Here is a 27,038-nt window from a genome sequence, read left to right on the forward strand (position 1 = left end):
CCTGTGTTAATAATTTCATGTACTGTAAAACCTATTTTCCGTGGTTGCTCATTGTGAATGGGTCTTTTAAAACTTGGTGACGTTCTCACAGTATTTCGCAGAGGATTACTGCATTTTGCAGATTACAAAGGGACATTCTAAACCATCCTCATCAATTCTTCACTTATAAAAAAGTTAAACTTTCATGTATTTGAGCCAAACTCTAGATTTGACAAGTTTTGTCTGGATTATTGTTTCTGTAATTTGTGGTCACACTATATAGCACATTGGGCAAATGCTTAGAGATCTCCACCGCTTTGGGGACCTATATGGTTTTCACAATCCTGTCTACTAGAGATGAGAGAATCTCTTGAAATTCAAATTCAATTAATTTTCAAAAAACCTCCCATCGAAAAAAACATGTTTTGTACACAAAATAGAATATCATAATAACTCATTTACAGTTGCTCCAGTGTGACCATTTACAGCACGTGACTACTGCAGCCAATCAGCATAAGACTTCAGAACTAGTGATCGTCTGCAGTGGTGAGGTGGAGTAGATAGGATGTTACTCTACAAAGCAATGCAATGTCTCCAAAGATCAGCACTGACCAGCAAAAGGGGGGGGGGGCTGAAATGGCAGTAGGTAAGTATGATCATGCCTACCTTAGGCAAGCCACTTAATAGACACATCTTTTCCCATATCTTTGATATGTCAATTTAATTTAATACTTTAGATTAGATAGATAGATAGATAGAGTAGTTGTCCCACATTTTAAATTGGTAAAATTGCAAAGTTCTTGTAAAAATGAGAAGCTTTGAAAGATAGTTCTTACTAAAATTCCTCTCCATTCTCAAGACCAAAAGGATTTTTACTCCTATTGCGTATTGCTCTTTGCCTAGGTTTTTGGCCATATATGCAGTCTATTAATGCTTTCCAGTCTTCTAGAGACAAAGTGCAGTGCTTACAAGAGCTTTGCTATAGAGCTTGTCAGTGTTATTCTGAACTTGGATGGAACTATAGATTCAGATAGCTTTAGTGTCACTGTGCTCCTCCAAATATGCCTCTGCTTGCAGGATTGGAGAGCGTACAATTTGTACCAGTGATGTCATGATTCCGTTGATCTGAGTGGTCAATCAACTAGGAATGCACCACACTCCAGCAACAAGGAAGTCGATAGGCTGTGGCTTTACTCAAGAAGATAAGAAAACCCATTTAATTCATTTTCTACCAAAATATGTAGTCTATAGAATAAGATATAATTACAGTTATTAAAGGAGCTGCTAATTACCGGCCTATTCGGTCTGGTGACGATCTCTGCTGGTGATCTTGCGACTTCTGCTGACATCACGTTGACAGAGCAGTGCCTTCTCTTTCGCTCTGCCCTGTTGGTGTGACATATCTGCCAATGTCATGCTGCTTGGCAGCCGGCTCCCCGCTTCGTAACTGAGGGGTGTCGGCTGTCAATCAGCAAGACTTCTGCAGTGACACCCCTTCAACAGAACACCAGAAGAGAATGTGTTGCTCTGTTGACAAGGGGTGAAATAAAGCAAGGGAATCACCGGCTGAGCCTGCAGAGATTGACCCTGTGTGAACAAGCAGGTAGTTAGCAGCTAACTGGCTGTAAGCTCTTAGCTCCATACACAAAAATAATAAAAGTCCCGGATAACCCCTTTAAAGTAACTATCTCAACTACTGAAATACTCCCTCAAAATATAACTGGTTTGGTGTTAAGTATTTAAATATGAGTCCATTTGCTGAAACCAACAATTGACAATGGCAGTAAAAATGCAACACATTCAAATGAGTGGGCAACCAACATATATTTGGTCACAGTGAGTGCAGCCAAATTAAGAGTTGTGCTTTCCAACAAATTTTCGGTTTGGTTATCAGTGGACTCCTCCCCTCTTCTGATGTCCATTTGTCCTACCCATAAAGATACATCCCTTTAAAGTAGTAGTTTAACCAACAAACATGTAATAGTTGTGATATGAGTGTAGTACATAAAAGAATCTGTTGGTTTTGTTATTTTGACAATGTTCTAGTAATTTGGCAGGGCACCAAAATTGTATTGATTTTGAACAATAATTCCTTCAACCTTAGGTTCACTTACAAATGTTCACAAAACTAAGATTGATTTTTTTTTGGATATACAATTGTGTGTCAAGCAGAATGAGTCTATACAAACCGATCTATACCAGCGGTTAACTCTTTGTTACACACCTCCTTGGCACACATTTACCCAGTCATTAGGGCCGTCCTAATTAGTCGATTCCAAGGACTAGATGAGTTTGTTCCACCAATGAGAGATTCGAACGACAATCGGTTGATCTTTGGCATAGATATAAAGCGAAGGAATACAATGGTAGATGTATCAAGAATAGATGCAGGAGAGCTAAAGCTACACAAAGAGCTTATCTTCTGATGCACTCCAAGGAGACGACAAATAGTAATTTAGTTTTTTTTTTTAAACAATGATTTTATTGGATTATAACAAATATTACATGTGATTGCATGTTGAAGATACAGAGAAAAGTCCACATCAAATATAATAAGAATATAGTGGATTACATGTCTGTGTATTAATGGTAGAACGAGAATCAAAATAATATCAACACAACATAAACTTTAGAAACTGTGAATTAAAACTTGCAGGATTTAATTAAAAAAGAGATCATCCAAAGTCGGCTTAATGAGAGACCATTTACCCCATCTTGCCTGGAACCGCTCCTCTGTTGAATGAAGGGTGTAATGGATTTTTTCATACGTTTGTTGGTTATCTACAAACATGATCAAGATCTTGATGTCAGGAACAAGCTTACTCTTCCAACCCTTCGCTATGTGAAAAGCCGCAGACATCAAGATATTGCATATCAAAAATTTGTTAGTTTTAAATTGTGACATATTGAGGAAGAGCAGCGCCAAGGACGGGTCAGGGGCAACAGCATTATCATGAATTAGTGAGATTATTTTAAAGATATCTCTCCAGAAGAGTGAAAGCTTAGGACAGGACCAGAAAACATGTAGAATGTTGGCTTGTAGGTTACAATCCCTCCAGCAAACGCCTGATTCTCCTTTGTAGAAGTGTTTGAGCCTAGAGGGTGTCATATAATACCTATGTATCAGTTTAAAATGAGACTCAATGATGTTGGTACATTTAGAGGATCTGTTTGGGAGCCTGAGGGCTATCTCCCATTGGGATGGGGTAATTAGGGTATTTAAACTAGTCTCCCACTTTTCGAAACAACCTGTATCGTTAAATATCAATTTTTTTGTCAACATATTATAAAAAGAGGCTAGGCAACTTTTGTTGTTGGGAGAGGGATTATTGAGGAAATTCAAAATGGATTGATTTATTAGTATTGGTTTAGACGAAGTCCAAGCCATCTTCCTATATTCCTCCTTGAGAAGGTGGAAAAGCATAAAATCTGAGTGTGGTAGTTTAAATCTTTCTCTAATTATATTAAATGGGGCCAATTTATTATTCTCAAACAGATCCTCCACGTATTTTATTTTTTGAGTCGACCAGTTTATAAATAAATGTCTCAAAGAAGGTCTCACTGGAAGCAAGAAGGGTGTCTTCAGCTCTGCTATCGAGTGGGGGAAAGAGCTGTGTTTTTTAGAACAGAGGTGTAACCAACTTTTTAGTGAAGCTTGTAGAATGGGGTCTGAAATAAGACTTAAATCTCTCGGATTGGAGAGGAGGCTTCTTAAAAGCAAAAGAGGTTCACCATTCGGCATCTGTTGTCTCTCCATTTTTGCCCAGTCTGGACTATCACTGATGTTGAACCATTTCTTAGTTTGATCTAGAAGGGTTGCGTGGTAGTAAGCCGACAGATCCGGAAGGGCCACACCACCTTTTTCTCTTGCCTTTACAAGTGTATTTTTTTTGACCCTAGGTCTCTTTCCATTCCACACAAATTGATTTAACTGTTGGGAGAATCTGGCCAGGATGTGAGGAGCAAGAGGGACCGGGATGCAACGGTAGAAATATAAGACCTTGGGTGAGTACAACATCTTATAGAGTATAATTCTCCCAAGCCATGAGGGTGCCAATGTCGTAGCTCTTTTCATTTTTTGCTCTAAATCGCCAAGAAGCCAGTCCGCGTTGACTAGAGAAATTTTATTTATGTTTTTTGTTAAGAGGATACCTAAATAGGTAATCTTGGTACAGTTCCAGTTCAGCGCAAATTGTTGTCTCAACGAGAAGGCTACTAATGGATTTAATGACATGGAGAGAACATTAGTTTTACTCAGATTTACTTTATAGTATGAGACAAGTCCAAACTCGGCCAGCAGTCTCCAAACTTCCTTAAGGGAGTCATAGGGATCGGTGAGTGTCAAAATAATGTCATCAGCATATAAATTTAATTTAAATTTATTGTTGCCCCAAGTGATGCCCTTTATATTTTCTGATTCTCTGATGGCCTGGGCCAATGGTTCTATACTAAGAATAAAAATCAGAGGGGACAGGGGGCATCCCTGTCTAGTGCCATTTGTTATAATAAATCTGTCTGATTGTGTGTTGTTGACTACTACTGTGGCGGAAGGACATGAGTACAAGGTCTTCACACTTGTAATAAAGGAGGTACTAAAGTTCATCCTTCGAAGAACATCGAACGCAAATTCCCAATTTAATCTGTCAAAAGCTTTTTCCGCGTCGAGTGTAACAAACAGACTGGGAATCCGCGTCCGACTACAATGAGACATAAGGTGAATTAGTTTTCTAGTACTATCGGCCGTTTGCCGGCCCTTTATAAAACCCACTTGGTCTGAATGAACAATTTCCGGTAATATGTCCTGTATCCTAACAGCTATCATTTTTGCATATAATTTTATATCTGCATTGAGCAGGGAAATGGGTCTGTAGTTTTCTAATTTACTTGGGTCTTTGTCAGGCTTTGGGATAACAGTTATCTGGGCTCGTAGCATGTCCTCTCTGCATTTCCCATTTTGTCTTATGTATTCTAAGGCCTTAGTCAAATATGGGGTGAGTATTTTTTGGTAATGTTGATAATATTCGTTAGGAAGGCCGTCGGGACCAGGTGTCTTATTTTTACTAGTTTTTTTTATAGTTCTAGATACTTCCTCTTCTGTGAAAGGAATATCCAGAGATTCCTTTTGTTCCTCAGAGAGGGCTTTGATGTTTATTTTGTCCAAGAATTTTTTAATGTCTAATTTAGTGGGGACAACAAAGTCTTTATGGTCTTTTAGGTTATATAATTTTTTATAAAAAATTTCAAATTCTTTAGCTATGTCTTTTGGCTTGTAAACTACTTTACCTAAGGGGAGGGATATTTTATCTATTGACTTCCGGGCATGTATGGGTTTAAATTTGTTTGCCATAATTTTAGAGGGTTTATTGTTATTGGTGAAGTAACCTGCCTTTAGAATTAATCTTTTTCTCTCATATTGAGAAATGAGTAGTTTTCTCAATTCTATTCTCGCTAGGTTTAATTCGTTGAATTTGTTAAAGGTGGGGTCTAACTGTGCGTTTCTTTCTAATTTATCAATATTATCAATAAGTTCTGATTGTTTTGCATTCCTTAGCCTTTTTAGTTTGGCCCCTAATTGTATCATTGCTCCTCTTATTGTACACTTATGAGCCAACCAGAGTATCTCAGGGCAGATGTCTTTGGTATCGTTTAATTTAAAATAGTCTTTCAAAGCAAGCTCAATCAAGTCTGAGTTTTCTTTAGTATTGATAAGAAATTTGTTCATCTTCCAGTTAAACATAGTGATCTCTTTTGTTGGCATACGTAACGTTAATAAAATTGGGGCATGGTCTGACCAAGTTATGGGACCTGTGTGGAAGTTTAAATACGAGTCTACTAAGGACAGACTAGTTAGAATATAATCTATTCTACTGAAAGATTTATGTTGAGGGGAAAAATGCATATATTCCCTAGAGGAAGCATTTAATAGTCTACAACTATCGTGCAGACCTGTCCCCTTAAGCCAGTGTTTTAGGTTTCTTGTTTTGTGAAAAGAAAGTGTTACTGAGCTGTCTAGTAGGGGGTCTACAATTAAATTAAAATCTCCTCCCCATATTACATGCCCTATGCTGAAGGATTCTAGTTTTCTTTTGAAGCTGTTTAGGAACCCTATCTGTCTAGTATTGGGGACATAGGTATTGACTATGGTAATGGAATTACCCCCAACAGTACCAGATATGGCTAAATATCTTCCCCCTGGGTCTTGAAGGACAGCAGTTTGTATAAATTGTAAGTCCGCATGGAGGGCGATCGCCACCCCCGCTTTTTTTTTTGTACTATTGGCGAAGAAAATTGTTGGGTATTTCTTATGTTTAAATCTGCCGTTATCTTCATTCAGAAGATGGGTCTCTTGTAGCATAATAATATCAGCTTTAAGGCCAATAGCCTCTCTCCATACTGTGAATCTCTTGTATGGGAGATTTAGGCCATTTACATTGTAGGACAATATTTTTAAATCCATATACGATAGTGTACAGAAAAATGCATGAAATATACAACAGTGACCAAACAAATATGACTACCAAAAACCCGACTAGTAGGTACCCATAAAACATTCTGATACCCGCTCAATGAGTTTTGAAACATTGACTCCTGGAAAGACGAGTCCCACAACAATTTATAACCGCAAGGATGATCTCCGTGAAGTGTACCTGCATAAAAGTAAACAGTAATAAACGCATAGAAATTTGTACAAAACTGAAGAAGCACACTGAAGAGTGTGGGGCTAAGAGAGCGGCAGCTCATTTAGCAGGTGGGGGTAACAAATTGGCCAAATAATCAGGTTGACCTATGCAATTTAGTTATCTCCTGCGAAAGACATGCACCGTGGAGAGATGTTTTGCAGGCTCTCTGGCGTTTTCCCTGCGAACTGGGCCCTGGATGGGGGGTAACCCAAGATCCTGTATAAATCTCTCCGCATTTCTGGCATCTGTGAGGGCGAAGGTAACACCGTCTCTCATTACTAGGAGTTTTGTGGGAAATCCCCATTTGTATAGGACCTTACATTTGTATAGGACAAATAGTAATTTTGAGATCAGTTGTATTTCTACTTCTAACTGTCTTTGGTACAGGATCTGTAAAATATTAACCAAACATTGGTCGGTACTAAAACTTGACAATGTGTTGGCTGTTCATCTTCCACAGATCCCTTGCAATACCTCTAGAAAGAGAGGAAATCTCAATGATTTCTTGATAAAAAGCCTCGATGTGGTGAAATATACCACTCATTTTAACACAATAGGTCCAAAACGAAGTTGTTATCCTTGTGGTAATTGTTTAAATATTCTGAGGGGTCTAATATTATCATCATCTAATGGAACAAAGAATATCAAATTCATGATTACATCAAATGTAACACTACATATGTGGCATACTATGCCACATGTCCATGCTCCAAAATTTATATTGGTCTAACATCACTCAAATTGAAAGTTGGAACTCGTGAACACGTCAGGGATATTTTGGCAGTCAAAAAGATATCAGATTTGTCTATGTTAAAAACGCTCCCCAGACACTTCAACAATATCATGATTGTGATCCACATGGCCTAAAATTAGAAGTATAGACAATATCCAGTGTGGTATTAGGGGTGGCAATGTTAAACAAATCCTTGCTCAATACAAATGTTAATGGCTCATAACACTTAATACAATGTAACCAATAGATCTCAACGAGAAATTGAGTGTTGTCCTCTTTTTGTAATGGTCTCATATGTATCCTATTGTCACCTTCTGTAACTCTTTGAAATGAGGTATGTTTTTAATGATTGTCTTTCTTTGTCTTGTTTTTAGTGTTGTCAGCATACCTATTCATGGTCTGTTTGGTTTTTGGATTCCAGTTCATGCCTTCTGTCAATATTTGTTATCCTTATGGACACTATGACATCATTGAATTTATATGATGATGATAGTTTTGGTTGCCCTTCATAAGGATTTATAGGGGAAGGGGTAGGGAGGGAGGAGGGCATTGTTTGTATTTCCATAGTCAATGTCATATGGACGTTGTGCTATTTATTTTATTATTTTAAATTCCATTTTATATATTTTCTTGATGTACTTAAACATTTTTTTTATTATCTTATATTTAATGGTTTATGTATTGACTATTTTCACATTTTCATCTCACCAATGCTATTACACTAACATTTTTTTTATACTCATAATACTTAATATTCACTTCACTTATACTATTAGTTACCTCTTTTGTTTACCTTGTTTTATCACATCTTTACAATTCTTACCTTTGTTTATTCTTGCATCAGCCTGTCTTCACATTTTACACTTGACATTTATTCAACTTTAGTCAGTGTTGACCTTTTTGATTAAATATAGTTTTACACATATATATCATGCACATTGCACTTTATGTATTACACTGCTTCTTCATAATGACTTTTCCCTTCGATCCCTCCATCCCACCCACTTTATGATATATGCTGCTTTATCGTAATGCCTCTCCCCTTGATCCGCCGATCCCCACCTCCCTGCTATTTGTCGTCCATCTCACATTTTGTCTGTGCTTTCCAATATGGTTGCACCCTTGGTCTTCTTAAAAATGGCCACCGATGTGCACATGCACACTGTGATCCAATGCCATGTTACTTCATATAGGTCATCAATACTGCGGCCATTACAGAAGTACCTTATTTAGCGTGGACCACGGAACACATGAACAGCTTAGTTGGAAACATTTAGTCCTTATATAATGTGGCTCAGTGGTTAGCACTGCAGTCTAATAGTGCTGTAGTCCTGGGTTGAAATCCCATCGACGACAACATCTACAAGGAGTTTGAATGTTCTCCTTATGTTTGCGTGGGTTTCCTCAGGGTTATCAATTTTCCTCCCACATTCCAAAGACATACTGATAGGGATTCTAGATTGTGATCCCCATTGGGGACAGTGCCGATAATGTCTGTAAAGCGCTGTTAATTAATGGCACTGTATAAGTGAGTAAAATAAATAAATATATAAACCTAGGCAAAACCAACTATGCAAACACGCGCATCGGGGCAGCCTAGGGAGTACAGCTATCCCTTAACACTATGGGTAAGCTACTGGCATTAAATTATTAATCTTTTTATGGAACATACATGCACATGGGTCGCTCTTTGCACTATTGTAATTGGTCTCTGATGCAATTATTTTTTTCCTATATTTGATGCTAGATATTGATGTTTTTCCCATTTTCATCTTCCTCCTTATTAAACCATGATATTTTGCATGTATGGTAATTTTAAACTAATTTCAATTAAAAAAAAAACTTATTTTCTTTGGTGGTATGTGGCTACTCTATCAGTGGTGGGTTCACAAGTTTTGATAGTTTTTAGGAGAACTCTACCCCTTTATTCTTCTTATCCAATTAGGCAAGGGGGGACACCCAAATTAGTTATGTTCCCAATCTGCATAAATAGTATGTGCTATATGAATGTTTTCATAGTAACCTTTTAAATAAGTAGTTTAACCATCAAATGTGTAATAGTTTTGATATGTTTTGAGTGTAGTACATAAAATGATTAAAAAGCAAAGCCCATGCTTTATTCATGATTATTGTATTCATTTTCTTTGTAAACCACATATTAAATAATCAGGAATGTTAGTTATATAATGGTGTGGTTTTGTTTCTGGATGGTATTCTAATAACAACATTAATTCCCATTATTGCTGTAATGCAAAACACCCTTTGGTTTCTAGATAGATCATGTCAGGCAAGCAGAGGAAGTTAGAGCTTAATGAAGCATCAAGCCACAACTATCCGGCTTGGAAGCATCTGCAGGTATTGGTTCCCCGCTGAATTTATTTACTGCATGATGCCAATATGGAGATGTAACATTCACAAGACAGGGATATGAGGGCTTTAAAACAGTAATAATATTTTGCCTAATGATCTTAATTTCTGCTACCAAAGGAAACAGACAGCAGGCACTTCACGCAGGTGGCAATCTTGAAGGAAAGTATAATTCCATCTGGAGGACCACAGGGGGATTTTATAAGCTAAATGAAACCATATGCAAAGTTGCCAAATCTTTTCCCACTCCAAAAGAAAAAAAGATATGACGGAAAAATAGTCTAAAAAATATTTCAAGTTTGTTTCTTCACACACTCATTTTGTAATAATACAATTTTAAAATCAACTGGTACTAGACGGATATAAGAATGTGAAAGTAGAACAAGCCAGGGATACAGGTCACTACTGGCTACTAACTGTACGAGCAAAGTCCATCACTACATGACCAAAAACCTGGACCATAATGAGCCACATGAGCCATTGCCACATTCAAAATATTGATGGCACAGTTAGTCTTACATTCTTGGGAATGGTCTTGATTTTTAGCAATCCCAACAAATGAAGGGATTTACCAGGCATGATAGTAGTTGGATTGACACCCACAAACACATGGTCGGTCCTGTCAGTTTTCGGGCTTCCTGGAAACAGGACTTAAACATCACTACATTACCAATTTCTGGAATGACCTAAAGGAATTGTCTCTGAAGATAAAAAAAAGTGACCTCTTAAAGTGGTTGTCTGGGTATCTAATACTGATGACTTATCAATATCAAATCAGTGGGTGTCCAAGACCCTCCATCCACCCCCACTGATCATTTGTTATTCTCTCCAGTGGAAAATGGATGTGATCATTGAAAAGTGATGCACAGCACAGCTCTTTTTACTGTAAGAAGAACTGCAGACCAATTTTTATTCTAGAGAATTAAACCTCAGCTCCTATTCACAAGAGTATTAGTAGACATGCAGTTCTTGGACGCAAGCCCTACCATATTGAGTGGAGTGGTGTTGTTCCACTTTATTCAGTATTTACATCGAACTGTCCCTGGATGTAATAACAGACCGGTGGGTGTGATGGGTGTAGGATCCCCAGTGATCTGATATTGATGAACAATCCTAAAGGAGAAATTATCAATATTAGATGCTCGGGAAACCACTATAGTTACGTCCCTTACTCCAGGTAGATACAAACTAAGGCAAAATGAGCCAAATGTGGAAGAAAACAGACTAAATTGATGAACTGCATACTGTTGGGAACCCCATAGACCAAGTATATAACTGGCAATGGGAAGTTGCATGAAATATTTGAATGATTATTTTCAACCGTTCTCTATTTACTGAAACAAATCTTTGCAATCTAAAGTCCTAGGGTTACTGGCTCTCATTGAGAAGATCCCCATGAGGAAGGGACTCTTACAGCTAATGCTCCATGAGAGATATGCATGTAGTTGGGTGTCCAGTTTCGCTGATATCCGCAGCCATGTTTCAAGGCTCATTTATGGGTCAAACACGCATTTGTTGGGTAGTTATTTATAGGTGGTGCTACTTAGTGATTTTTTTCTTTTTGGAAATAGCTGCTTTACATACTCCACAAAGAAGAACATTTCTCTCAACTTGTAATTTATTGCCTGACTCACTTAAGAGTTAAGAAACATGTACTAGATAGCAAAATATGGGATTCATTTCTCTTCCCACTTACATTGCCCTGAATTGATGCTGTGCAGAAGCAAATCATTACATTGTAAGGGGACTAATAGCATTGTACTGTAATATCCAACCTAATAAAAGGAATGATGCAGTAACTGGCACTTAACTTTAAGAAACAAGGCAAAACCTTTAATTCTACCTTTTTTTGCAGACCAAATGACTATTCTTGTAAAATCTTAATCTGGTCATACACAGTAGATACATATTGGTGGATCATGTCATTTTCAACAGGACCGACCAACCATCCAATATATATGAGAGACTTCCTACTCTCCTCCTGTAGTAGATTTCAGAGACATAAAGATCAGGCAGTTGGAATTTAACTGGTTGAACCTTTTGTTCTCAGAGAAATAAGACTCCCCCTCTTCTTACTAAGGAGAAATGCATGTGCATGAGGGTTGGGAAAGATGGCTTTCATCCAAGAGCGTGACCTGCCAACAGCTATTTAATGTGTATAGCCAGCCTCAGTGATACCATAGTTAAAAAAAAATCTAAATTAATGAAGTTGGCCACAAATGTCAGATCAAACAATCTTTATCATCTTAGATACATTTGGTGGATTTCCTCATTTCCGTGTGATGTTGTAACGAGTGATTCACTGCTAAAATTTAAGAAAGTACTGGATGCCTTTCTTGAAACGTATAATGTTACAAGTTATATATACTAGATACCTTGATAGGGCGTTGATCCAGGGAACTAGTCTGATTGCCGTATGTGGAGTCAGGAAGGATTTTTTTTCCCCAATGTGGAACTTAGTGTTGGCCGCATGTTTTTTTTTTGCCTTCCTTTGGATCAACATGTTAGGACATGTTAGGTTAGGCTATGGGTTGAACTTTATGGACTTAAAGTCTTCCTTCAACCTTAAATATTATGTTACTACGTAGATAATAAGGTGTACTGTAATTATGCTGTAAGTACAGATAATGAAGGCAATCACTGATATGTAAATGTCAGCCACAACTGTACACATAGGGTCTGATTCATCAAGATGTGCACTGCTTACATCAGTCTTGATGAGGGGGTGTACTAGAGTCAGATGCTCCTAACTAAGAGAACCTCTTAGCCTCTTCATGAATCTGTAGCATCTGGCGAGTGTGAGACCATGTGCCACACCAGAAACCTTGATACACTCAGTTAGTGCCACAGCTCATCATTTATTAGACAAGTTTTGGTGTCCAGCACCCAGTCCTAACCTTGTCCTGCCCCGCTCTGCCCTTTTTGTTGCAGTTGGGAGAAACTGGAGTGAAAATGCTGAAAGTTACATAATTTTGGTGCAACTATGGCTAAATTTTGTGACTTTTCAAAGCTTTTACAACAGAATTCTGGTATGAAAGCCTTGATGAATGGGGCCAATAGAATTGAGTGATGCGACAGTGTTGTTGTACATTAATGACCCCCCATAAAGCAATTTCTCCAAGCTAAAAGTAAAACTTAAGAATGTTAGTTCAGCTACCCTGAAACTTCACTTGATGTTTAAATTGACTTTTCAGTTAACCTTTTCACTGTGTCTCACATCCTTCTGGCAGGAATGACAAGTGAACTCCTGTCCTTGGACTGTATAGAGCTCTGGGTCAGAAGTGTCATGTCAGACAAGCAGATGAAAAGACCTCCTGCTTGGTAATGAGAAGCATGTCATCGTACAGAAAGCACCAGATCATTGTTGATTCCTCAGGTCAAAATTGGAGGCCACAGCTCGCCAGAACTAAGGACCAGGCTACAGTCAATTTGTATTCCCAAAATAGTACATACATTGCTTACACTTTACCAAAGACCAATACAACCAGGGTCTACGTGACAAAACAAAGCATGGTTTCTCCCGTATAACTGAGAGCGCAGTTCATGCCTGATACAGATGGAAGCTCTTTTTTTGTAATGAAGAGTTTAAATTACAAAATGCAAATCCTTCCATGCTAAATACATTACTGGGGAAATAGGATCTGCACAACTAAAATACAGTCAATTATCCAATATAACCCCTAGTACTTTGTTTAGAACATTGATTTGAGTACCAAAAGGCCAAATGCGTTATTCTTTATAGTAAATTCAGCTCTATCTTTAACCTATTCCCAATGGCAAATTTTAGTTTTTTTCTTTCATTTTTTCCTTACTTTGCCCACTTTTTATATATTTTTTAATATATTTTTATTTTTTAGATTGGGGAATGGTAGTGATTTAAATGTTTATTCCTTTGTATTTTTATTTTAAAAAATTTAAAAATTACCTTCTATAGTGCTTGAACCTGCGGTTATTTAATTTCCTGTAATATATGTGTACCAAAATGCTGTTGTCGCTTCCATGGCATACCATGATTACTGTACATTGCAGGGGGAGAAATTATATATTTCAATGTGGACACACACACCATTTCAAGCTATTTAAATGCTGCTGTTAGAGATTGACAACTCCTGAGCCCAACCCATACATCCAATACCACATGGGCGACATTTATTTCATATGCTGGGAAGGGGTATCTATTAGTGATGAGCGAATATACTTGTTACTCGAGATTTCTCGAGCATGCTCAGGGTCCTCCGCGTATTTTCTAGTGCTCGGAGATTTAGTTTTTCTTGCTGCAGCTGAATGATTTACATCTGTTAGGCAGCATAAGTACATGTGGGGGTTGCCTGGTTGCTAGGGAATCCCCACATGTACTTAAGCTGGCTAACAGATGTATAACTCCTATTAAATAATATCACTATACCTACATGTTGCAAACTAAAGTTAAGCAACCAGATAGGCAATGCAAGGAAGAAATTTCCCCTTTCCTTTCGCTTGCTACGATTCACTTCACTTTAGGATATGGTCACGCATGACGATCAGTTCCATCGCATGTGACAGGTGCCGAAATTTCTGCATTAATCCTTTGCGTGAACACGGCCTAAAGAAACTATTCTTCTGCACAACTGAGTAGGTGAATCTTATACTGTGACATTAAGAGGCCATTTCCATATTTTCTATGGGGGTTTCTTATTAAAATTGTATAAGCAGTTTGAGAAAATCTACCTAAATAATATCAATATAAATTGTATATGTGAATTGGAGGGATTATACTTCACATCTCGCCTTTGATTTGAAACTGATATATAAATAGCTGCTAATTTAAATTCTAGTTTTCTGTATTCAAAATTTTACAATGTTTTTATCACTTATTTAATCATCCAGATATTCCTTTCTGGAGATCACGGCTGTCTGGTACCTTCTATGGCCCTCGTGACGACCCTTCTACTCTTCAGTCTCTACTGTCAATACCTTCATAGAGATTATTGGCGAGGAACACAATAACTAACTAAATCCAGCTCTTGTACTAATAAGCTAGTGAAGGCATTAAGGATGTGGACATAAATGTAGATGGTGAGATCAGTGCTCCTGGATCTTTACAAGAGGATATCAAGGCTACGGTAATTGATTTAACATTCATTTCACACTGCAAAAGGGACTTTAATAAGGAGTTTTTAATAGTTCTCCTTTCAATGATGTATAATGCAGCATTTTGTAACTGTAACTAAAACACCTCCGCTGACTAATAAATGAATACTCTGTAACATCAAAAATGGAATTACAGCTAAATTGAAACGTTCAACATTTCAGTAACTCGGCACAAATAATGTTCGCTCCACTGGCTGAAATGAGTTTCCTTAGGCTTTTCTATTGTGCTTTGTCTATGTTCATGAATATCCATATTTTGAGAGATTTGCTTGTAACCTGGCTCATACATCCATCCTGGGCCTCTTAAACTGTGCGTTATTTACAGTAGTGAAATCACATTCTCACAAGCGGTGTAATTTCTAGCAGTAAACTGATTTTGCAGCCGGGTAATACAGATGTGTCTCAATGGTCCATTTTTTATTCTGCAGTTTAAGAAGTTAAGGGCCTATTTATAAGTGTGGAGAACAAAAACCATATGCCACGGAAAAGTACCGTATGATGTGTTTTCCTATAAACGTTTTCACTCGAAGAGTTAAAGACATAAATAAGAACCAGTAATACTTTCTACACTTTTAAATAGCTTTTACATGTCTCTTACAATACTGTTCTACTTGTGCCTATAAGAAACTACCGATCTCCCTATCTATCTTCGAATTATCTGGCTATGAAATCAGTGCATTTTATTACTGCAAGTGTGAATTCACAAATATCCCAATACCATTGTTCAGTGGCTGCTTTTATTCAGCTGTACCATAGGGTCATTTTAGCTTCTAACTTACGGCTTCAATACCTGGGACCTTCCACATTCTACTGAAGCAGACTTGTAGCACCATATAATCATGTAGAACCGAGGGAGGTCCAGACATTGCAGCCATAATACAGATGCCAGAATGCAAGCAGAATATGAAATAGGTAATGTAGATGGAAATATGATGATTGCATATTGCCCATACTGTGAGGAAGGGGTGGTACGGTGTACAAAAATGAAAAACGCTGCACTATTTGCATAGGGCGAGAGGGTGATAGAATTTTATTACAGGCTTTATGTTAAGTAGCTCATTATTCTACTAGTTTAAGAGGACTAAATAAAATCTAAATACATCCCAGAAAACAACTTTAAAGGGAAATTACACAAGTGTTCGATTCACTACACTGTCCCGCCAGATACTGCAATGAAACATTACACCGTTGGCAGATAAATTAATAGGCTGCTTCTGTCATGTACAAGCTAGTTCCCCCAAAGCAATTATTTAAAAAAAAATTAATATGCCTAAAATAATATTTAGAATCAGGCAAATGACTAGGAGCAAATTTAGCTTTGCTTCTTATGGGTGGTTTTGGCTTGGTTTATTGATATAGGATGGACACACAGATGCAGATTGGTTGGAAGCTTCAGACTTATATAGTCATCCTCAGAGGGCCCTAACTCACAAGATCAAAAACATGGGGACCACTTTTCACTGTGTCCATCACAAGGACTTGTTGGGATGCGGTTCTCTCATAGATGAATTCCCTGGGAGGATGTGTGTGGCCATCAGGTTTCATGCCCTGTGTAATACCTTGACTATGCTGACTGAGAACTAGACTGGTTCTCAGTTCACCTAGGATGGCACCTTAGGTGGTTGCTGGGAGAATGATAGGTTCTTTCCAAGCTTTGATGAGGGGTGGTCACTGACCCCTGGCTGTTGTTGTGACTTTCTGGACTGCACCAGAGAGATGAGAAAGTTTTTTTGAGGGCACTTCTCCTTTTGGAGGAGATTTTGATAGCCCACATCCATGTGCACTTTTTGTGTGGCGCCTCTCACATTTTTTGCCTGTACAACAACAGTTGCACTCAATAAAGGAGTTTTTAGAACTTTCGTTAATCAAAAAACGTGATTTCTTTATTGTGAACAAACACCAAAATGAGGGTATCACCGCAGTGTTTCAAGGTAGGTAACGTTTCGACCCACAGGGTCTTTCTCAAACCTTACTTTCAGTAGTAGATACCAAGAGGAGGGCATAAATCCCTGTAGAGATGCAGAAGTCCCGTTAGGGGCTGTAATATGTAATATGTCACACACCACCACCGCAGACATCGGATACTCTCATATTACAGCCCCTAACGGGACTTCTGCATCTCTACAGGGATTTATGCCCTCCTCTTGGTATCTACCACTGAAAGTAAGGTTTGAGAAAGACCCTGTGGGTCGAAACGTTACCTACCTTGAAACACTGCGGTGATACCCTCATTTTGGTGTTTGTTCACAATAAAGAAATCACGTTTTTTGATTAACGAAAGTTCTAAAAACTCCTTTATTGAGTGCGACTGTTGTTGTACAGGATTATAGTCTGGAGTATCCCTCCATGTTCAGTCTGCACCAGCACTAGCGAGAGTGCACGTCTTGTCCTTCACCTCTCACATTTTTTGAGCACCTGGATGGAGAGCACAATCTTAGACTCTTACAAAATGGGTTTTATTAACCAGACAAGTTAAGAACTGGATCTTTGAGGACACCCTGAAAAGGTACCATGCCACTTCTAAAGCATATTGTGTAATTTCTGAGCTAGCCCTATGCCCATTTTGTTATATACATCATAATTTTATATTGGTACATGTATCAAAATAATATTATAACAATCTGTGTAGTGATAAACCTGTGCATAGCAGGCCAGCTCTTTAATTTTGATGAACAAGATTAAGGTCATTCCTAAAACTTCAGCTTACATTGACCATGGGTTACCATTATCTGTTAAAAAAAAAAAAAGCAAATTTAAACACTGAGAGAAAAGAAATAAAATAGGATAGATTGTACTCACATATATAGTAATATTCTCTTCCTGGTCTAAATTCAAATCCTAATGAGAAAGGAGTGAAGAGTTGGAATTTTTCTGAGAACTTTAGAGGTCCATTGGAAGAGTGGGGTCGATTGCACTCCCATCTTTTGAAGCCTTTGGATGTGTGATCACAGGAGCTGTAGCCATCAAAGTTCACCATGAATAAAACGTATCTTTCAGTTCTATCTTCAGGCACGGAGTCTTCATAATGAGGGCAGAATACATCTAGATAGTCATTGATACAGACATCAATGTGGTAGTCACCTCTCATAAACCTGCCATTACAGAAGGAAATAAAAAGAAAGGGTTAATATTGTAAGTGGATTTATAGCTTTTACGTATTAGAAGCTCTTAAATACATATTACATTTTTAATCAAAACTAACTTGTGATTTACCTTTATCTAGTTACTGAAATGTCATTGAAATCTGTCAGGGAATTGGGTTCATAGAGGCCTACTGAGGTAAGACCCCCACTGACACCATGAAAAAAAAGGGGCCACTGCTCTCACAATCTACATATCAAATCAGCACTACTTAGGGATTTTCATAGCTCTAAGCTATGCTGATTGTATTATCATTGAAACTGATAGGACTCTAATATGAGCAGTACGTCCCTTCATTCTAGTGGAAGTGAATAAGGTCAGGTACAATGACACGTCAGAAGGTAGATAAAGGCAAAATTCATTATGAAATTATGCCCCCGCGCAAGAAAATATAACTATATTAACTGTACAATGTAATAAAAAATAATACTAGGGACAAAAATAAATAGTTAAATACAGACAAGTATTAAGCAAAAGTTTAAAAAATAATATTAATTGTATTATTATATACATATATAAAAGTATTCCTTAAAGAATATTAAAATAGATTATTATTATTATTGTTATTATTATTATTGTAATATTCTTGAAGGAATAGATATTTATTGAAATATTATAATTGTAATATATTGAAGGTATAGAAATGTATAATAATATAATTGTAATATTCTTGAAGGTATAGATATTTATTTTAATAATAATCATACAATTGAAATATTCTTGAAAGAATATTTATTTTATTATTATATAATTAATATAGCTGTAATATTCTTGAAATAATAGATATTTATTTTAAGAATAATAAATAATAATATCATTGTATTTTCTTTAAGAAATAGATATGTATTATTATTAATAAAAAAATAATAATTGCAATATTCTTTAACATATATTTATTTTAATCTATGGCCAATATCTGTCTATATTTAATGACTACCGTAATTTCATTCTTAGAAAATAATAATAATAATAATAATAATAATAATAATAATAATAATAGTAATTTATCATGAACAATATTTACACTATATGGACACAGTATATATTGCAATACCAAGCCAGGTTCTAGCTATTTACTATGATTTATGACATGAGGACAGCCATATTTACATAGTTACACATTGCTGGCACTTATTTCTGGTACATATACAAGGTCTTGTACAGCATTTACAAGAAAGGTAAGAGCAATGCAGTTTCACTGCCAAACTACACAGTAAAGAATCTGCAGCTTTATGATAAAAAGGATTCTGGGATATGAATTAATAGCGCTCGTGCTAACCTGACAGCTCTGAACAAGAGCCAGACGATCATTGTAGCCTTAGGTAGTCTAGCCCAAATGGGTTTTTTTCTTTAATTATTATAAAGCATTTTCCGACATGCTATACTTGAGAATTTGCAAGTGTCATTTTTGTGACATTTGACACCGATGTGCTATGAATGATAAATTAGGACTGAAATTTAAAGCCCACCCAAGGCATTGCGAAGAGAAAAAATGCATTAAATATATATTCCAGCAAAGACAGACTGGACATTTGTAGAACAAATGGTTTTCCACTCAAAAGACTGCGTGACATTTTGGAAAGCAAACCTTTGGCCATTTTAATTTATGCCAAAATTGTCAGTCGAAATAATTTAGCTAGTTTAATTCATCTAATTGGTTTATTGTTAAAGCTTATGTATGAAAGAGTAGACTTACTGTGTAAAATTTATATAGAAAAACATTCAAATCAACAACTCCTTTATTGGCAGAGAAGTCTCCAAAAATGCCAGAAAAATTGCTCAAAAAATGCTTGAAAGCCTAACTATTCATTTCTATTTTAAAACTACTTCATACGTTCAGACGTTTGAGTGTTTTTCTGCCATTTCAGGTTTTAGAACATGCCTGGGGGTAGAAAAGGAGGTGCATGTACTGTCTCCTCCTTGAAAATAAAGAAATACAAAAAGCACTGTCCAATCAAAAGGCTGGAAAAAAAACGCTTCAGGAAAACTCACCAACTCGCCAAAAATGCTTGAAAAATCTCTTTGAACTGCTTTAGGAAATGAAGAACCCCTCAAAACAACTTTCCGAGGCTATGTGCACATGGAGTTTTTTGAGGCGTTTCTGGAGCAGAAACTTTGCAGAAAAGCTACGAATCCTTCTCCAGATCTCAACATTTCTCAAAAACTCTGCTTCTACTCAATTTCTACTGTCAAAAACTCAGCAAAAAGACTCCATGTGCACATACTCCAAGAAAGGATAATTACAAGCAAGGCTGATTATTAAGAATAGAGGGGTCCCCACACCATTTTTTTAAATTATTTCAATAATAAAAAAAATGGCGTTGGGTCCCCCTATTTTTGACAACCAGCCTGTTTATCAAAAATACAGGGGAACCCACGCTTTTTAAAATTTTTAATTATTTATTTATATCTCAGGCGCCGGCTGATAAATACTTTCATCAGCCACTGCCTGCTCTCGCTGTTACTAGCGGCAGCAGGCGTAGGCTGATGGGAGTAATAGTCCCATCAGACGACTTCAGTGACCGGAGGTAAATTTTTTACCTCTGATCACAGTTGCGGGGTCATGCTGTCATTTGACAGTGTGGGAACCGTGGCTCTCTGTCCGGCGGCAATGATTTTACCGCCAATCAGGGCCAACAGCGTTTCTCGTGCGGTCATGCACATGACCGCACGAGAAACACCCAGAGTTGGGGGTGCCAAACTGGAACAGTAACATGGAAGTCCATGCCCGAACAGTAGGTGCTTGGTACGGACCCCCAACTCTACGTGGAAGTGTCCTAAGTAGAGATGGGCAAACCCGAACAGTAGAGTTGGGGGTCTGTACCATCTCTACTTAGGACATTTCCACGTACATTAGATGGTTGATGTCTTAAGTCTTCCATATACATTAGGCTAATACCAACTGTACCCACCGATATCGATGGGTTTGGCCGACAGTATAATGTGTATGGCCAGCCTGCTGATTGTCGCACAAGATATCAATTGGACATATGCATTTTTGACTGCCAATCCCTCAGTTCTCCTGGAGATAAGCCACCAGATAAAATGTCTGTTATTTATGAGAAAACCATTAACAGAGTCATGCTTAGCCAAATGAGCACTCCTGTGTATGGGAGAGATGGCTGTCGGCCGATCGTCCGAAGCATCATTCAGACTGCCATCTAATGTGCATAGAGGCCATAAAGCTATAATTCTCTTGTGTATGGCCACCTTTATGACTTGTAGGATTGTTATTTAGAAGAGGCATTTATGGTTCAATGCTAATGCTACTCTTTCTGCGATGAGTCAGTGTGTATTATGTGATAAACCTTCCCCTATGGAAATTTCTCAGTGAAGTCCCATGAAGCAGAAGTGCTACAGTTTAGACTCTTTGCTTTAGTAATCAGAGGGTGACTTGACTCAGAGACCACCACCACTAATGCATCTCAATGTTGTATTAGAAGATGCTCATATTGGCATGCACATACTTTTTAAAATTGTAATAAGATATTCTTAAGGCTAGTTTCACACTAGCGTTTAGCCGGGCTGCGGAGGGATGTGGACTTCCTCCGTGAAGCTCTGCCCACTGCCGCACCTCTTCATTCAGCTCCGCCTACAGCTGCATGCGGTGTGCACACCCTATCTTTAACATTGGGTAGGCAGGCCATGCTGCTGTATGCGGATGCTGCCGCATGCGTCGTTTTGATGTTGCGATGACCTGCACCAAACGCAACAAGTTGCAATTACATGCAGATGCCGCACCATCAAAACGATGCATGCGGCGGCATCAGCATACAGCAGCAAGGCAGAGGGCGGAGCTTCACGGAGGAAGTCCGCATCCTTCCGCAGCCCGGCTAAACGCTAGTGTGAAATTAGCCTAAGCCCAACACAAAAGGAATTCCAGACAACTGACATCATGTATAGTCATTAATCACACAAATCAGTAGAATATTGTATCATTTTGTCATGAATAGGAATTTCACAAAGTTTTTATGTGTAATGAAACAAAATAAGTCTTTTCAGTCAGTCTATTCGTCTGAATGTTCTCTAACAAAGTGTCCACTTTTAGGTTAGTGGTGTAATTCTCTAGAAGCACATACTTTACATTTACAAATCTCCAAAACATTTAATGTGATGAAAGTTCATATGAAGATTAATGAGGCATAAAGCTTATTAGCGGAACCTCTGAAACCCCAAATTATATATTACATCCAAATCATGGTTCATGGCAGCTCCTTAATCCATCAGTTATATTGATGATACAGTAACCCTTGTTCAGTGACCTCCTTCACTATCAGCTAATTGATCTTCTTTCACCAGCAGTCACATTGACAACCAAAGTTCTTTGCGTAAACAAAGATTAAAAAGGGGTCATGGTATGTTTCAGTTTGAAAGTGGACATCTGTAAAACTGTATAATATTTCTTATCAGTGCTGTTGTCACAAAGTGAAGAAAAATGTGACTGTGTGAATTTTGGTCCTGTAGTCAAAAATAAATTAGCATCCCAACAAATATAGTTCCTTGTGTATTCTCTTTTATACATTATAATCTCTGCACTTTCTGTGCTTCAGGGTCCTATTCACTGACTCACAGTCGTTCGTGTATATGTATAATCTACTTCGCCATGCAAGTCCTTTATTGGCATCGCTTTCTGTGTGATGGAGGGCAGGACATATAGATATTATCTCTGCTTTCCCTATATAACAGGGCATACAGAAATTATTGTCAATCACTAAGTAGGACCACCTACTGGACTTGTAAGGTCCCTTATATGCCACTGTGCATTCTTATTTATATTTACTTATATCTGACATCTTTCTCCATTCTTGGATATTTTTTGGCTTTGGTCCATCTACATATTATATGTTTGACATTTGCTATTTTTGGATCCAGTCTCTATTGAAGTATCCATTTTCAATATTGCTGACTATTATACATGAACTTTTCATGTCCTCTAATTTAACCTTTTTTGTACCTACTTGTGAGGGAATAATGTCACTACCCACTGGTCTGTGGTATTTTTTGTCTTAACATTGTTTAATTTTAATTACTATTGAATTAAACTTAAACACATTTTTCCAAAGATATTGTGCCTTGCACTCTAGTTATGTAAGTTTTCTTAAATGTATTGCATGTTAAATTGTTAGTATTTCCATTAACCTATGAATAACAATTAGGGATGAGCAGACCATTAGAGTTTGTCAGGTTCGAGCAAACTTTAGTTCAAAATTTCGGTTCAGGTACTAGAACTGTACCCAAACTTGAACCCTATCCACATAGAAGTCAAGGAAGACTCCGATTTTGGTGCTGTAAAATGGTCAGGCTAAGGACTAGGGGCTACAAAAGGCCCTCTCTCTCCTTGCCTCTCTCTCCCCTCGGTATCCGAACTCCGAACACTAAAAATTGACTTCCGGGAAAAATCCGTGTTTGGAGTTCAGAATCAGACACGTCGGTGTCGGGTACGAACCCGAAACTTTACAGTTCGCCTTTGCTCATCTCTAATTACAGTCTGTTGAGCATTTTCAGCTCTACTATGTAACTCACAGTTAGGTCAGCAAGTATAATATAACAGGTTTTCTTTAAAAAAAAAAAAAAAAAAAAGAGAGAAATTCATCTTCTGGATGAATGGGCACAAATTTCCACAGATTCACTCCAAAATCATGTAAAATATATTCCCAGAGGAATTGAAGCTGTAATAGCTGCAAACGGTGACAGACTGCACATTAATGTCTATAGATGTAGAATGGGATGTCATAAAAGATCCTTAAAGGGAACCTATCACCCCGTTTTTTAAAGATTAGATAAAAATAGTGTGAAATAGGGGCAGAGCTGGGCTTTACATTAGTGCCTTTTTGGTGCCTTTACACCCCCGTTAGGCTGCCGAAATACCTTTGTGAAGTGGCCGTTTTGTCCTGTCACTCAAGTTGGTCAGGTCGGATGGGCGTGGTCACAGCGCTGTTTCTCCCCCAGATCAGGCTCATCATTACGTTGGTGGCGTAGTGGTGTGCACATGTCCAAAGAGAAGATCCACTGCCCAGGAGATTCAAAACAGCGCGGTCTTCGCTATTCGCCGTTTACGTGGGATTCCGCGCGTGCGCAGATGGAGATCGCGGCGGCCATTTTCCTGAAGCCCCGGGCAGCAGAGCGCTCCAACTGCGCACGCGCGGCCACAGGAAAGATGGCCGCGCCCACCGGTAAACGGCGAATAGCGAAGACCGCGCTGTTTTGAATCTCCTGGGCAGTGGATCTTCTCTTTGGACATGCGCACACCACTACGCCACCAACGTAATGATGAGCCTGATCTGGGGGAAAAACAGCGCTGTGACCACGCCCATCCGACCTGACCAACTTGAGTGACAGGACAAAACGGCCACTTCACAAAGGTATTTCGGCAGCCTAACGGGGGTGTAAAGGCACCAAAAAGGCACTAATGTAAAGCCCAGCTCTGCCCCTATTTCACACTATTTTTATCTAATCTTTAAAAAACGGGGTGATAGGTTCCCTTTAAGGTGTAATGTGTAGGTGTCCCAAAACTTTTGTCCATACAGTGTAGTAATTATCTCCACCTCCTTGTTATAGATTGCTGAATATCGTGACAGATAGTGGAAGCTGTGTTGTGCTATAGATAATGAGTGTTAGTACAGAAGGAAAGCTATCATCAGAAAATAATCTAGTCAGGTTTTCCTCTTTCATGTACCTTTAAACATTTTTGGCAATGTTTTTTTTCATGTCACAATCTTTATTAAGTAAAACAAAATTTAAAATCTTGGAATTTTTACACTGGCCACTGATGCACTTTTGGAGTTTCCTTTCCTTTCAGCATACTCATTACCAGCAGAGGCAGGCTTTAAAAAAACAGGTAACATTTCTGCACACAGCTGATAATTCAAGACCCACCAATCAAAATAGGCGATGTCACACCTGACCCTGCTCCTCCTCTATTCATCATGACCCTTGTACAGACTTAAGGCCGGAGACACACTGGTGCGAGATACGGCCGAGTCTCGGTGGTTAAAAGCAAGCTGTGGCACCGGCACTCCGGAGCGGAGCGTGCAGCTCCATGTGTTCCTATGCGGCCGCACGCTCCGCTCCACAGTGCCAGAGCCAGAGCTTGGGTTTCACATGCGAGACACGGACGTGTTTCTCGCATGTGTGATCCCGGCCTAATAGATACTTCAATACAAAAGATAGTTATAATGTTCAAATCTTTAAAATAGTATACATTTTGTTTCCTGAAACAACAGGAAGTTAGAGTCTAAGAAACCTCCAGTGGCTACTTTTTATTTTTAATACATCTTGTCATAGCATAATGGAATCAATGATGCTCTAAAAATAAAAAATAATAATATTATATGCAAAAAATACTATTGCACAATATATTTAAAAAATACATTTAACAAAAAAATGATTAAAACAATATTTTCTAATGATAGGTTCCCTTTAACAATTTTTCAGCAAATCTTAACAATCATCCAAATCATTTACAACATATTTTGTGCACCAATTTATTGCACATTTTTATGAACACATCAGACCCTGTAGCCCTTGGGACTCATTATATGATTTCCCTATCTCAAACATACACGTTAGAGCCATGCAGATGTTGCATCTGTAATATTTTATTATATATATATATATATATATATATATATATATATATATATATATATATATATATATATATATATATATATATATATATATATACACACACAGTACATACATTATATATATATATATATATACACACACACACATATAATTTAATTTAATATTGAGATATTAATATGAGCAACATATAACATTATAAGAATCAACTTTTTCATTTTCTTTTGTTAGGGGAGATTTTTATGAAGCTTTGATAATTCTATTTCACACACTTCTTTCCAAACTCATAATGATAGGAAGTTTTGAGTTTCCGGGATCCACAGGTGGAAGTCAGTAATACATACAGTAAATGTTCATTGACTGACCTTTACCCTTTACAGCTGCTAGACGTGGCAGAAACGTAACCTTCCCAAATGTTTGCTCATTCAACAGACAGAATGACTCATTAATCAAATTCTCACAGAATTATCCATAACTATACTAGACTTTTCCTTTGCATATATAATTAAAAGACAGATTAACATTTTTAAATGGAAGAGATTCCGCCTAAAATAATTTGCAGCCGGTGCATCAAATGAAATTATTAAAGAATTCTATGAAATTATTAAATTTTAATACAAAAATAATGAGATAATATTGCAATTCATTATAACTGAAATAAGTTTCATGCTATGGAAAAAGTAATAGTGATCCTACTGTCTTTCAAGGAAAGAAGAGATGACTAGAAAGGTCATTATTCTTGATAATGATAAGTGTGAAAGCCACTGACTACCTGATTTCGAAGTCACAGAAAGTCACCATGTCACATATTCCCAATCAGCTATAAAGTCACCAGTCACAGAAAGGCCAAAATAAAAGGAAACAACTGTACATCCAACTAAATAAACAATGTATCACAAAACAAGTATTGAAAGCAAACACTAATGTAAGGACTATTGTGCTTTGATTAATCAGAAAAGGAAAAAAAGAAAAAAGCCAGCTCACCGATCCTGCAGAAGGAGAGTGGAACTCCGTCCTGATGGGACGTGAATATATGGAAAAAAGCACGCTTGTTGTTCCAGCTCCTTAGTTAAAATACTTCAAATTTATTTGGATTCTTTAAAACATGGTAAGCTATTAGACAGCACTATAGTGCACACTGGGACTGAGAGCGACGCGTTTCGATGGCAATGGCGATCTTTATCAAAGCTTTGGAGCTGGAACAACAAGCATGATTTGCTTTGATTAACGCAAGGAAGAAAAAGACGGCAAAATCTACAGATAAATGTATTATTATTCCACTTTTGGCAAGTAGAGGGTGTCCGTTTTCTCACCGCAGCGTCATCTGGCAAGATAGTAAATATTTTTGCAAGCGCTGGTTCAGATACCAGTCGATTGTTATGCCTGTGTAGTAACTCACTCAGGAAAATAGAATGTAGGTT

The 27,038-nt window shown here is 37.7% G+C and overlaps 1 protein-coding gene across 3 annotated transcripts in view; it reads right to left on the reverse strand.

Annotated features, from left to right (window-relative positions):
- The window catches only part of EFNA5 (ephrin A5), a 553,489-nt gene that overhangs the window by 105,523 nt on the left and 420,928 nt on the right, over positions 1–27,038 (reverse strand). For all 3 annotated transcript variants that reach the window (XM_077289986.1, XM_077289975.1, XM_077289994.1), the window contains exon 2: positions 17,689–17,981. In XM_077289986.1, coding sequence (XP_077146101.1) covers positions 17,689–17,981 — 293 coding nt within the window. The remainder of the gene's footprint in view (positions 1–17,688; positions 17,982–27,038) is intronic.

This window comes from Ranitomeya variabilis, chromosome 1, assembly GCF_051348905.1.
Source record: "Ranitomeya variabilis isolate aRanVar5 chromosome 1, aRanVar5.hap1, whole genome shotgun sequence".
Taxonomy (NCBI): Eukaryota; Metazoa; Chordata; class Amphibia; order Anura; family Dendrobatidae; genus Ranitomeya; species Ranitomeya variabilis.